Below are 15198 nucleotides of genomic sequence, written 5' to 3'. Positions count from 1 at the left end.
TTGATTCTTGTCTTGCGCTCACACAGTTCAGCAGGTGGAACCGGGCCCGGGTCTTGCAAGATGGGACAGGACTCGGGAATGGCTCCAAAACCAGAACACTTTGAAGGACTCAGAGAGGTAAGGTGTATCAGTTTGACACCAAGACCATTTTGCCTTGATTTTAGTTGAGTAATTGCAAAAGGTTCTGGAGGCCACCATATGACAGAAAAAAGCTTTGTACGTGATTTCATTTGAACAGTTGCACGGGATAAAATTATGAAATGTAAAGTGATAATGAAAGACAGATATAACAGGGGCCCGCCCCCCAAAAAAGAAAATGAATGCAACGATAATTTGGGGGAAGACCTCACCAGCAGAAAAGATCCAGTATTTTTTAACTCTTTTAATATCAGTTGTGTGAATATTGAAAAATCTTCTATCAAATTGAGTGGGAAATTTAGGACCATACTAATGCTAAATTATTCTGTCATCCCCTGCAATCTTATTAGTTGGTTGGTTGGTTGGATCCCTTAACCACTAGGGTAGTAGAGGCACCATTTCCTGTGGTGTGTTTGGGCAGATACAGCTTGGTGGCGCCCATCCCTCTCCAGGCTAATATCGGTTTCCACCGCATCTCGAACCGCTTGTCAGGAAAACGTGTTAACCACTGCACTACGGAATCAAGAATAAAGTATATGGCATGACTACTTGTTGTTCTTTTCTTTTTATAGCTAGTGTCCCTAACCCTTTTAAAGCTGAGAGGTTTTTTTCTCGTTATGGATTAGTGCATTGGGCTACTAGTTGAATATGCATCAAAAAAAACAAATCATAGTGTTACTATCGTGTTATAACTACGTTGTACTTATTGGAACTAGGCGTTTTGAATCATTTATCTAAAATTGCATTGCTACATTGATAATATTTTACAACCATTTTTTCTTCTGGGCTTAAAAACCTACTCATGTTGCCTCCTCTTTATAGTCGGATTATGTTACAGTAATGGTGAAAAATGTTCTGATTTATGTACTATAATTTACTGTACTGTATTAAATAGCCGCAGATTAGCATTAAATATTCGCCGCGCATATATTTGCAAAACAGTCAGCCATTGAAATACCCCCAAATTATTGCATAACAAATACACAAACTAAATAAACGAACCTGTGACCTAAATGTCTGTATACCCCTAATTAATTTTGAGTGTATATGGGTGAAATCCTCCAAATGTTTCACAAAATGTAACATTTAGAAGACTTACCCTCGAATTGTTTAACGTCTTTAACATTGTACTCAGTTCGACCTCGTCTGCCTGACTGTTGTACTATAAAGAAAATACATATATTTTTATTTTCTTATTGATAAACTTTTCTATTAGGATTTTAAAATGTGATTTCGGATGTTAAGCTCGCAATAACAGATGCTGCTTTTTTAATTTGCTAAACTAATATAGCATTTCATTGTTATGTGGAAAAAATCTCATCTCATCAGCCGTACCGCTTATCCTCATTAGAGTCGCATCTCCAGGCAGTGGGCAGGGGACACCCTGAACTGGTTGCCAACCAATCGCAGGGCACACAGGGACAGACAACTCATTCGCTCATTCACACCTAGGGACAATTTGGACCGGCCAATTCACCTGACATGCATGTTTTTGGAACGTGGGATTTGAACCCACGACAGGTTCCCATGACATGAACTGTGCTGCACAAGCGCTAACCACTGCGCCGCCGTGCTGCCCCTGTGTAAAAAATGTATCTCCCAAATTCGTTTTTTTAGGATGATAAAAGAACACAATTATCACCAAAGTAATCATTTCAAGTATCCTGTTTTTTTACAGTAATGTAACAATCCATTTAATATTGATTGATTTAGAAAACTCTTTAGAAATGCATCTAATAAACCATTAAAGGATCTTTTAGATTATAAACAAACTTAAATTTTGGGGCTTTTTTCACATGACAATGTGCAGTAATGTGATACATAATTTTCAAATTTGTCATCTTCAGCAAACATTTCTTACCGGACATCTCTGCCGACCCACTAAGCAGTGTACGACATCGACGATCTTTAGTAAGTGAGGCATGTCACTTTTAAATCCATGCAATGTTTATCTTACTACTACTAATAATAATAATTTTTACTTCAGGTTCTTATTACATGTTTATCTGGGAATGCCAAATCCAATCTTGGTGAAAACAACGTACATTATCAATAATTAATGACCATTAAGACTTTTCAATCTATTCATTAGCCAGAAGCAGAACGTCTGGAACGCCACATCTCTGGAGTTTGGTCTTTCAACAATTTACCTGCGCAAGAGTTTCCAGAGAACAAAAACACTCCTGGACTTTCACCTCAGTCAAGTGAGTCATTTCATGATGTACTGGATTTTCTGGACTGTGGTTAAATCGCAGCCCGACGGTGTTGAGGTTCAGGGTTCAGTTCCAGCCTCCCTATGCAGGGTTTGCATGTTCTCCCCGTGCCTGTGTGGGTTTTACTCCGGGCAGTCCTCCCACATTCCAAAAAACATGCGTGACCGGTTGATTGGCCGGTCCAAATTGTCCCTAGGTGAGAGTTGTCTGTCTCTGTCTGCCCTGCGACTGGCTGGCAACCAGTTCGGGGTGCCCACTATCAAAAGATAGCTGGGACGGGCTCCAGCACCCCCGCAACCCTAGCGAAGATAAGCGGCACAGAAAATGAAAGGATGGATGAAACACAGATGTTTTCATAGTTCTGCCGGGGGTGCGACTTGTACTCCAGTGAGACTTATATGTGAAATTATTAAAAATAATTATCATTATTATATCGTTGAGATTTACATATTTTTTTTACCAGTATATCATTTCACATGTTTTCACACCAAACCACAAGAGGGTGTTCTAGGCCTGTGATGATAATTTAAACCTTGCCCTTTTGTGCAGGGAACATTTTTTTGGCACAACACCGACCAATATTTATGAAAACAACTTAGAAGAGCTGAACAAAAATGGCACAGAAAAAAAATCTGATTCTGCAGATTACAAGCTGCAAATAGTGAAATATGCAACTAAAAACGGTAATCGAGCAGCAGAAAAGTACGTTGGAGTTTGCCAGAACAAAAGAGACCTTGAATCTGACGTAAGCAACGTAGGAGCAAAAGGAGGTAGCAGCGCATCATCTACCTACTGAGTTAGGGGAATTGTCTACCGGTAAAAGTGACACCGAGGATTAAGATTTCATTGGATTGAGTGATTTGGAGTGAAGTTGATAGTTTGGTAAGCATGTTCTTTATGCTAGAGTTAACTGAATAACTCCTTATATGTTCTGTCATTACTGCCATTACTAGGCATGTCGATCATGTAATATTAGTATCCCGCACACTCATTCAGCCTGTTGTATTCCATTTTATTTTTACTCTAAATCACCTATCAAGTTGACATGTATGTTTTTAGTGTTGGATTTTATCAAATAGATTTCCCCCCAAAATGTGACTTCTACCCCCGCTGCAACTTATATATGTTTTTTCCTTCTTAATCATGCATTTTTGGGCTGGTGCGATCTATACTCTGGAGTGACTAATAGTCCGTAAAATACGGTAGACAAATGTCACTGTTGTTTTATAAAGCTCAGCCAAAGACATTTTACACATTTCCTACTGTTTTTTTAGAGAAATATCCCTAAAACTATCTATATATTGAAGCCAAATCCCCCTAGTGGCAAGTGGCTAGAGTCAAGAACACCTTCCCTACCTGACACCGAAAATTAAGCCTACACCACCGCAAAGGGTGAGTTGCTGTGCCATGCAACCCTTCTACAGCAGAGACCCGACAGCATACACTGGCTTACCCCCTCCGCATCATATGTAAGTCTAGAGAAATATCCCTGAATATGTCATAAAAAACGGCCGATTGAACTACCAGATGACTGGTTCGAACAGGGGTACTAGAAATGGCCCAGAAGGTCAGTCTCGGGACACGGTATTCCTCCTTTAACCTAGAGAAAGAAAAAAAAAAACCAAGAAGAAAAGGTGGAGGAGGACTAGGTCTTGTGTGAGTGGCCTGACAAAGATGCCAGTGAGGGCAGATGAGCACATGAAAGCGTCTCAGGGAGGCTATGTGAAAGGGAGGCCTGTCCTGTTTTGTCCTGTCCTGTCCCCCAACCCCTCCACCGACCCTTTAATGAGACTTAATTGGATTCTGATAATGATTTCGAAATGATTACCACGAGGTGCGTCAGCCCCGAGGAAGAAGAGTGCCTTGTCCCCAAAACACCGCCGAGTTTGGGACAACGAAGGACAACACAGACCTCTCTTGTTTGCACTGAAATGTTATCATGTTTGTAAAATGTACAGTTGACCCACGGGATACACCAATAATCCGTTTTGAGGTGGGGACTGCAAAGCGAAATGACGTTAAGTGGGGTATGGAAACCTATATTCATTAGCTAATGTTACCAACTTATAAACTGCTGTGACTGGCTAAACAGCTATTTTTAACTAACCAAATTTACAACCTATTTTTTCCGACTAAAATAACAACATTATTTTAAAAGAATTATTGTTACTTTAAGTTGCATAACTTAAGAAGCATACCTCATACCACGTATGAATGTCTCATCTCATCTCATTAGCTGCACCGCTTGTCCTCAGTAGGGTCGCGGGGGTGCTGGAGCCCATCCCAGCAATCATCGGGCAGTGGGCAGGGGACACCCTGAACTGGTTGCCAGCCAATCGCAGGGCACACAGGGACAGACAACTTGCTCGCTCATGCACACCTAGGGACAATTTGGACCGGTCAATCCACCTGAAATGCATGTCTTTGGAATGTGGGAGGAAACCGGAGTGCCCGGAAGAAACCCACGCAAGCACGGGGAGAACATACAAACTCCGCACAGGAAGTCCGGTAGCTGGATTTGAACCCACTCAGGAGGTTCCCAAGACCTTAGAACTGTGCCGCACACGCGCTAACCACTGCGCCGCCGTGCTGCCTACGTATGAATGTAACATATCAAAATTTCCCTTTGAATAGAAAAAAACACAATTCAGTAAACCTCAAACATTAAACATTATTTCTGTATCACAGATAAAAACTTTAAAATAGAAAACTACTATATAGTAAGTACTATTTTGTGCAGTATACGTGCATATAAATAAATAAGCACATGATCAAATATACATGATGAAGGGAAAAAAATATTTTGTTTACCTTTTGTGTGACGTCGCTCGAGATGGTAGAATGGAGTACAGGGTGGATGCAGAAGGGGGTAAAAGGTTACATGGAATTTAAATAAAACTGATTTAAAAACTTCCTCTTTCGAGGACTTCTAATGCCCCATGGATATATTTTCTTTAGCCAGCTCCTTATTTCTTAGGAAGGGTAGAATTTTTCATATTTCTTTATTATGTCAGGTTTCCTTTCCACGGTCGTCATATTCGTGCTTCTTACGTTAGCATCTTGGGATCCATAGCTAATAAATACAGTAATCCACTACCAACTATTTAAGTCTTTACGAACCATACAAGACTATGAACTGAGTGTAGAAGGGAGAAAGCATTGTGGGAGTTCAGCCAGTAGGATATTGGCTTTTTCATTATAGTATTGTACTGATAAAAGTAATTAGTTACAGCTTCTAGTTTATTGCTGGAGGTGAGATCTTGAGCCCAGGTTTGGGCTTAAAATGTCAATCATTAAGTCGGCCGGCCGGCCTTTTGTCTCGACGTTTTTTTTTTCCCACCGTTGTCAGCGTGTGGTGGCGCTGGAAGAGGTTACCCAGCAGCCACCCGGAAGTAAAAAAAATCCTCCTCCTCTTCCTAGTCCGTGTGTAAGCCTCTCTCCTTCACCTGCTCGTAATCCCACCGCTGCCACCAATGTAGCGTGTCGTTTTGTGTGGGAAATGGATTGCTCTTCGTTTGTGAAAAAAAATACTCAAAAACACTTACGGACTCTTTGGAGAGCGACAATCTTAAGCACCTGTTTATTGTAAACACACCGAACTCTCTCCAAAACTAAACTCACGCTCCCCGACACTCTCGCGACATTCGTCGCTCTACTGACATCATTCATGCGCACCTCGCATTCTATGCCTACACTATCTTCAGCGCGCTGAAAACTTTGACATTTTTATTGTTTAATATCTCGTGCATCCATTCAATATGGTTGGTGTAAAGTGTAAAGAAGAGGCGAGCCTTTTCATTTGAAATGAAAGTGGAATAAGAAAGCTTGATGCGGTTGAGAAAATGGTCGGAACGCTTTTTTCCGGCCACTTTTTATCATGGAAGAGGACCTCTTGAAGCTCATCTTCCAAATGTAAGTTAAACGTCACTTTATTAATCTTTATAGAGCATATTATTTTATGAAATGTTTATTTTTTAGCACGAAACAATACAGGTTACTTAAACAAACCATAAATATATAGCACTGAAGCAACCTACGAACAAATTCAACTTTCGAACGATCGTCCGGAACCTCTTGTTCGTAAGTAGGGCAGCGTCTGTACTGACATCACTTATAATTGCGTACTCGGAACGCAGTGTTATGTAACGCGTTACTGCCAACACTGACCATGGGTAACAATCCAAGAATGATGCCTTTCTTGTTGTATGTTTGTTTTTCCCTACCAGAACAAGACGTTCCTGGCACATGGAAGAAGGAGCGCATGTCTTTTCGGGATGAGCCAGTGCGGCGTAGCGACGGCTGGGGTGGAGGGAAGAAGAGACAGAAAGGAAAACGCTGATGCATCATTAAAAAGGAACCATTCAAAGGTCCAAACATCTGCCAGGCGCTCACTTTGTGTTAGGCTAGCTAAACAAACTATTTTAGCAAAACACACTTCGGAATAGACGACAGAAACGAAAGCTTCCGAAGCTTAGACAAAGCTAGATTTGAGGGTGCAAAGCTGGTGGTAAGTTGACGCACTTATTCTCATAGCCTGGTTATTCTTTTGAACACCTGAGTAGCCGGCAAACAGGTTCTGTAGATAGCTTACCAGTGAAAGCTCATTGTGATTTTCTAGGAGGATTGCTTCTCAACTGGCATGAGAAATCATTTACACCATCGATGTCTTTAAGTACATGATCAGTTCTTACAAAATTATTTTTAAATATCCAATCATTTATACATGTAAACCACTCATTGTCCTTATACTTGGTATTAGTATAACAGAATTATAATAAACATGAAAATACATAATTTGATACTATTTTAGGCTCTTTTAACACTACTTTAACACATTGACTGCCACTGATATAGATATCAACTTTAATATGATATAGATATTTCAGCAATACTTTCATTAAAACGTGTTTACAGTAATCGACGACATTATAGGTAATTTTTTTTTCCTCAAATTGGGAAAAAAAAGTGTATACAATTAAATTGTTTAAAATCTATATCAGTCAATGGCAGTCAATGTATTACTACATACAACCTGGTGATAAAATTGTAACAACATAGTACAGATGCTGCCCTACTTACGAACGAGGTTCAGGACGATCGTTCGTAAGTTGAATTTGTTCGTAAGTTGCTTCAGTGCTAAATTTTGTATGTTCAAGGTTTATGTAAGTATGTTTAAGGCTTGTATATGTAATCTTTATAGTTTTGTACTAAAAAATAAACATTTCATAAAGTAAATATAGTTGAGTTCAACTTACTTTTGGAAGATGAGCTTCAACAGTTAGGCAACCTCCTGCTCCGAGGTAGAGACTGGCCATAAACAAGCAATCCAACCATTTTCTTAACCGCATCAAACTTTCTTATTCCACTTTCATTTCAAAAGAAACGGCTCACCTCTTCTTTACACTTTACACCAACCATATTGAACGGATGTATGAGATATTAAACAATAAAAATGTAAAAGTTCTTAGTGCACTGGAGATACAGTGTAGAATGTTTACACACAAACTAGGAAGATGAAGCGGATTTCCTCTTCGGGGTGGATGCTGGGTGACCTCTCACAGCGCCACCACTTGCCGGAAAGAAGCACGACAGTAATGTCCTGCACTCGGAAAAAGGTATGGGAGCCTCTGTAATAACACGATGAGTTACTTTATAAATGCATGCCAAATTTGTAGCATGTAGCGCTAATCTAACAAAAAAGTCTGTCTTAGTTTCTAAAAGCTCGATGACCCCTGGTTTAAAATATTTCAGGCTTGAGTTTGCTAATTAAATATGCTGTTAAAAATTACCAAAACGCACTCTTTGTGACTGATTGCTCATTTGTTATTATTCACCGTATTTTCCACACTATAAGACACAAGGGATTATAAGGTGAACCTTCAAAAATATTATTTAATAAAATATTTTTTCATATATAAATTGCACTGGACTTTAAGGTACATTAAATTAATGCTTAAAATCCTTAAAAATGCTTGAATTTTCATGTTTTTTCAAGGTTGGGAAAAGTGCTTGAATTTGTGGCCATGGTCTTGGCAATTGATAAACCACACGTTGAATGAAGACGAAAAAAAAACAAGTCTGCTTAAAAGTGACGCCAACGTGCCTTAGTTCGCACATAAGTTAAACTTTAAAGGGAATATGCTTTATTTTCTCTCCAGTTTGATGTAATAGTGTGATGTTAGTAACAAAAACAACAAGAATACTTAAGACAACAGAAACCGCAGTAAACACGAGTGAAATGGGGCACAAATACTTTGTTTCTGTCAGGACTATAACGGAAACAGGACCCACTTGCGTTACATTTCTCACAAGTTTTATTGGAGGAAAGAGGAAGGGATACGCCTACGTGATCCGAATACGGAAGTCGATCCTCCGTAGCGGGAGATGGCGGTGTCAGGGACGGAAAAACAGGTCGGTTGTCAGGACAGGAGAGCAAAAACAGGGTCGGGAACAAAAACGGGTCGTAAGTTGTACGGGAGAGCAGACGTGGTCGGGATCTAAACAGGTCGTAGCCGGAGACAAACGGGACAGGTGGGAGTCAGGGGTCGAAAAAAAAGGCTTGTCTTGAAAAAAACGGGGTTTGCAGACGGACTGACAGCAGGTGACAGACAGGACTGGGTTCAAATAGTTACAGGGAGCCAATCAGAGCCCGCGGCGGGTGGCGCCAAATGAGCGGGCACAGCCAAGTCACATCAGTAATCATGACATTTTCATTTTCTAACTCCCTTTCATTGAATGATATATTCTGGTTTAACATTTGGTTTAGGATACATGACATTTTCTTGCTCTTTTTCCTACAGGCAGCTCTCAGTGACCTCAAACAGGGTTATGGATCGATTCACATAAGATTTTTTTTTTAATGGTACCAGAAAAAAATGATAATTAGCTTTGAAAGTCCTTAAGATTTTAAATTCGGTCATAAAAGAGGTATACGAACCCTGAGTCAAAGAACTTCTAGCGAATGAGATTCCCTGATGAAAGTGAAGCATTTCTTATTTCTCCGTCGCCGAGAAAACCAAATTCTACGAGGAATGCCAAGACCCCCCAAAAAAAGCTGGAGAAACCCGAAGCCGCGTCAAGGGGATAGCGTGGCGCTAGCAAAAAGCGTGGGTAAAACGTCCGAGCTAATTGCTGGCTCTAATAAGAGCTGCAGGATGTTTTTCTACAAATTGAATTTAAAAAAGAATGTTAGCCGAGCGGTGTCCTGACTCCACTTTGGTGGAAGAGCTAGCGTAAGGTATTTCTTGACCTTTGGCTTACTTTATGTTGAACACAAGTCCAAGACTGCATAGCATTTATACAAATACTTTTAAACGTATCCTTTGTCAAAAACACTAAGAGTGTTTCATAGTATCATGGGTGGTCAGCGCGCAGCCCCACGGTGCAGAGGTTCAAGGGTTCAAGTCCGGTTATTGCGGCCTACCTGTGTGGAGTTTGCATGTTCTCCCTGTGCGGGTTTCCCCCACATTCCAAGAACATGCATGTCGGGTTAATTGCCCGGTCCAAATTGTCCCTAGGTGGGAATGAGGGAGCTAGTTGTCTGTCTCTGTGTGCCCTGCGACTGGCTGGAAACCAGTTCAGGGTGTCCCCCTGCCCACTGACCGAAGATAGCTAGGACGGGCTCCAGCACCCCCGCGACCCTACTGGGGATAAGCAGAGCAGATAATGGATGGATGGATGAAGTAATATATTTTTCCTTAAATTAACTTAATTACAAAAACATTGCCTTTTATTTTTTAGCTAAATACATTTTACAAAAATAATTTCTGTTTTATGTAACATTATTTCCTTGGTACATGAACTTAATTAGAAATCCATTGTATTTTTTTCTGCATTCTTATTATTCAGTATATTCCTTTTATCACAAGAAGTGCAATTGTATGACAATGCAGATAATGGATGGGTGATTTTTATAAGAACGCAATGATGCAGGAGCTCTAACACCAACTAGTGTCCATTTGTGCACGACACTGCTCTTTATGTTGATCACATTGAACACGTTTGTCGAAAACACAGAAAGTGCCTCTGGTAACATTGGCCTTTTGGTAACTATGAGTTTAAGTATAATCATCTGAAAATATTTTAATAACTTTCCTAAATGGCAAATGATTTAAAAGATGGCAGAAACTATTACTCACAACCGGTCAGGCTTTTTAATCCGGCCAAACAGACAAAAATGGTAAAAATACAATGATGATAATATGCAATACCCAATTGTAAATAAAGTTCTAATAATAATTTCTGAATAATTCTTGTCCCCAGTGCCTCTTTGTGTGTCGCTCCCAAAAAAGTGTTTTCATGATCCAGTAATATGTTTGTCAGAACCAGAACAAATGGTAGACCCAAACGCGTAACGTTTCACAACAAACTTTATTGTGGAAGCGGAAAAGTCAAACGCGGGAAAGCAAACGCCAGCAATTCGGCGATCGCTGGGCCGGAGGAGCAGGGAGCTCAAGAGATCAGAGCGTGGTCGGAAGGTGGAAACGAGTTAAGCAACCGGGACAGAAGATCGGAGCGGGGTGAGTGGACGGAAACAAGTCGGGCAGCCGGGACGGGAGATCGGAGCGTGGTCGGAGAGAGGAATCAAGTCAGGTATACAGAGACTATTGGGAAGCCAGGGACGAGCAAGAAAAAAGAAAGGAAGGGACTAACGGGAGCCAGAGTCAAAAAGTGCTTGCCTTGCATGTACGGAAGATCACTGGGAGACTGACAAGGAGTGAATGGAAGCGTTAAGTTTATATAGGAGGGAAACCAATCAGGTATTGAGCAACAACTGGAGCCAAACGAGCGGGCACAGGTGAGGGCAATGGGCAATCGTGACAATGTTCTGTGCACAGGGCCAACATTTAAATACCTATCTACATTTTTCTGTTATTGCTATTTTTTTAATGTCGTACTTATTTTATGAAGATATTTATCAAATTGATTGCAATAAAGCCCTATTTCATTCAGCAATTTTTCACTGCATATCATCAGGTTTAGAACCTAAAACCAGGATCGCAATATATGATTTGGATTTGAATCCAGAGTGTCTAAAAACAAATCTAAACGCATATTAAGTGAAAATTAACATGTCTGCAAGTGTATTCAAAAACTGTCTACATAATGTCATAATCACATATTGTGAGGTATTGGATTCAAGACTATTGGCAAATACAAATAATCAAATAGACTTTATTTTACACCCTGCCAATTTTTTAACACAATGCGGCCCGCCAATCAAAACGTTGATGGGCAAGAGCTCTAACACCAACTAGTGTCCATCTGTGCACAACACTGCTATCACGTAAAAATATAACAGATTTATGATACTCTGTATACAAAACAGATGGATTGTTTTGTTCTAAAATGGTTATTTTTTTAAATCCCAAAACGATTATTTTGACTTTTTAATAATAATAATAATAATAATAATAATTTCCTTGTATTGTCATTCTGTAACAATGTACACAGAACGAAATGTCGATTGCACCTGACCCGTTGTAGCGAGCCGATGCAGCCGCAGCCAACAGAGGGCGCCGCCGACCACTTTTTAAGTCTTAGGAATGACTCGGCCGGGGCGCGAACCACCGACCTCCCAGTCTCAAAGCGGGCGCCTTACCATCTAGGCTACTGAGCTGGTATAGGGCAGGTAGTGGCACCTTGAAGTGGTATAAATAATACATTTACCGTTGTAAAAAGCATCTTTCGCCACCAGCCCTGGAACCAAAATCCACAGTAAGCTCGGTGAACTTTTCACATTTTAGTCCTCAGCAGGGGTCCCCGGCTTCAGTCACTTAAGAAGTCCCAAAAAGCCCCTCACACCCCATGTTTATTTGGATTTTTCCTCAAGTGGCACTGCACGCCTTCCCCGAACCCAGAGAGACACTCGGCATCACAACACTGAACATTTGACAACTGGAATCATCAGAATTTCATGTTCTTTATATGTTTTTTCCTTGTAAACTGTATTCAGTTTACCTACTAATTTTGCCACCTGATTAAAAACTGTATTTTATATCATTAGCATTTAAACAAATAACATTACTGATTTCTTTGTATTTACAAATTGCAGTTTATCATAAAAATCCAATTATATCTCATTTCAGAATTGCATAAAATTTCACAATGCAGTCATTATACAATGAAATTGTGGTGTGGATACAATGAAATCATAGGTGCAACAACTAATCGATCGTTTATTTAATCTAGAGCTATTTTTCACTCCATTATTTTGGGGGGTAACCTTTGAATTCAACATTCAAATTATAGAATTTGAAAATTAAATATTCACTTTTTCAGTTTCTTTTTCATGATAGAATACCTACTATCAAACCGTGGAACCTTCTATTTTTTTCTAATGTTTGTGAGTCGGATTTCAGCAGATTTTCCTCAATATTGCGTTTTTTATTTTGGAGGGATGTAGGTTGCTTTTACTTTTTAAAATAATGATTCATAATTTTAGTTTTTTGTTTTTATCATTTTGACTGGGGAAGATTCAAACCATGGACAAAATTCTCATTAGTGAATTGATTGAAATCATGTTCAGTTTTACATTACAGTGGTTGAAACAATTTTTTTTTTAGATTATTCGAGATGTCATTTGATTTAAAAAATAAACATTTTTGCCGTTATATTCGGCTTATAAACTAAAGTTATTTTGTAATTGTATAAAAAAACTCAGAAAATTAGAATCTTGTGATTAAGTTCTACATTTTCCGAAATACAATTATAAACAAATATGCCATACATTCTGGAGTCATGACAAACTAACTGAAATATGGCAAGTCTCTTATTGTTTCATTATTGAGGATTATGGGAAAAAACACAAACATCCTATTTAAAAATATAATATTATGTAAAAGGGTACTAATAGGTTGCAAGATATAATATAAAATGATAAAAAGCTTGGGAATTTCATTTGTAATGAGTCCAGAATGTACAATAAAAGCGTAAGCATTAAGTGTAATAGGAATTATGGCCTTTTAGTAATGGTGAGTCAATGTCTAACAACTAGAACATGTTTTAATAAACTTTACCTAAAGGCAATTTATTTAGGGTTGGCCAAACTACGCCCTGCGGACCACATGCGGCCTGTCAGAATTACGGGGCTTTACGAAAAAATATTTAACTTTATCACAATATTATAATTTTCTGAGACTTTATGGTCTTTAATACAATTCAGTGGATGGAAAAAGGTTACTCACTTGTTCTATACCATTAAATGAAAATTGTATTTGCATATACTCCAAACTGGCAGCACGGCGGGGCAGTGGTAAGTGCGTGTGCGGGACAGTTCTGAGGTCATCAGATCGAACCTCCTGTGTGGAGTTTGCATGTTCTCCCCGTGCTTGCCTGGGTTCCCTCCGTGCACTCCGGTTTCCTCCCACATTCCAAAAACATGCATGTCAGGTGGATTGGCCGGTCTCAATTATCCCTAGGTATGAATGAGCGAGCGAGTTGTCTGTCTCTGTGTGCCTCTGCGACTGGCTGGCAACCAGTTCAGGGTGTCCCCTGCCCACTGCCTGAAGATAGCTGGGATGGGCTCCAGCATCCCCGCAACCCTACTGAGGATAAGCGGTGCAGATAATGGATGGATGGATGGTTAGTTGAATGTTTGGTTGAGGAGACTAAAGAAGGTTTCATTAGATCCAATGTAGTGAATTGAGATGATGTAGGCATTGATTATTAGAAAATTAAAACGTGAGAAAATAATTTAGTGCCATTTCTGGTAGAGGTTGGCAATACAGCGATATTTTTTATCGAGCCGATCCAAGTAAATCGATATACGTATCCGACACTGATGCTTTTTGCATCGAAATCTCAATATCATCAACTAAAGTAACCACTCCCCCTTCAGGTAGTTTACAGTTGTGATTATAATCATCTTAAAATTGTCTATAATCTATTAAATCACTACAATGAAAACTTTAATAGTTAAAAAAAAAAAAAATATATATATATATATATATATATTCCTATAAAAAACTGTTTCAGAACAAGAGTCAACCCAAAAAGCAGCAATGTAACGAAATAACAATTATAACAAAGTCAACATGACAACTAGAATACCTTCCACAATAGTTTGAGCATGAAGTCAAACTGAAAATAGTCTAAACAATATAATGTAAAAACAATTAACAGTATAAAATAAATAATACTTTAATGACAACATTCAAAATTTAATGAAAATACACTTTATAACAATGTCAAAAGAGAACAAAAATACTGTTTTTTTTTTCTGACTATAAGCCACACCCAAAAACTCTCAAATTTGTAGAGCCAGAAATACGCTAAACAAATCTAGCAATGTACAATTATAAAGAAATACATTTTCGTGGTGGAAGCAGATTCCCTAATATTCATATTTCATGTAATATGTTTTTATCTTCTGTTTTAATAGTATGCACCTTATAGTTTGGTGCGCCTTATAGTTTGATTCGCCTTACATACGAATACATCTTTCAGAAGGGGGTATTTTCGAAGGTGCGTCTTATACTCGGGTGCCCCTTATAGTCTGGAAATGACGGTACCTTTCGTAGCACAATATTAGGAAAATAAAATTGAATCAAGTGTAGTCACAATTGGAATAAATTTGAAAGTTATTATGTATGTATATCGTAATAGTCAAAACGGGAAAACAATATCGATTTGGAGACAATAATGTCAATTCGATCCAAGTACTTCCAAGTATCACTGATCTCGATAGTTGGATCAATCCGCTCACTCCTTAATTTCTGGAGCATATTGTAAGGTTTGGTACCGTGTGGACTGGGCCGTCCGTGGGAGGGGAGAGGCTAGAGAGGGAAACCTGGATGTCATTCCAAGTGGGGGTTCTCCTTTTGGGGCAGGGGGTTTATAAAGTCCT

At 39.2% G+C, this 15198-nt stretch overlaps 1 protein-coding gene across 1 annotated transcript in view; it reads left to right on the top strand.

Annotated features, from left to right (window-relative positions):
* lrriq1 (leucine-rich repeats and IQ motif containing 1) overlaps positions 1-7492 on the top strand; it is a 58045-nt gene extending 50553 nt beyond the window's left edge. Inside the window, exons 24-27 of the mRNA XM_088339343.1 lie at positions 27-117; positions 1986-2049; positions 2231-2342; positions 6578-7492. Coding sequence (XP_088195469.1) covers positions 27-117; positions 1986-2049; positions 2231-2342; positions 6578-6690 — 380 coding nt within the window. The 3' untranslated portion in view covers positions 6691-7492. The remainder of the gene's footprint in view (positions 1-26; positions 118-1985; positions 2050-2230; positions 2343-6577) is intronic.
* Positions 7493-15198: the final 7706 nt, after the last annotated feature.

This window comes from Urocampus carinirostris, chromosome 7 (assembly GCF_059441175.1).
Source record: "Urocampus carinirostris isolate Australia breed hairy pipefish chromosome 7, RoL_Ucar_1.0, whole genome shotgun sequence".
Lineage (NCBI taxonomy): Eukaryota > Metazoa > Chordata > Actinopteri > Syngnathiformes > Syngnathidae > Urocampus > Urocampus carinirostris.
This window is presented reverse-complemented; position numbering and strand designations above follow the sequence as displayed.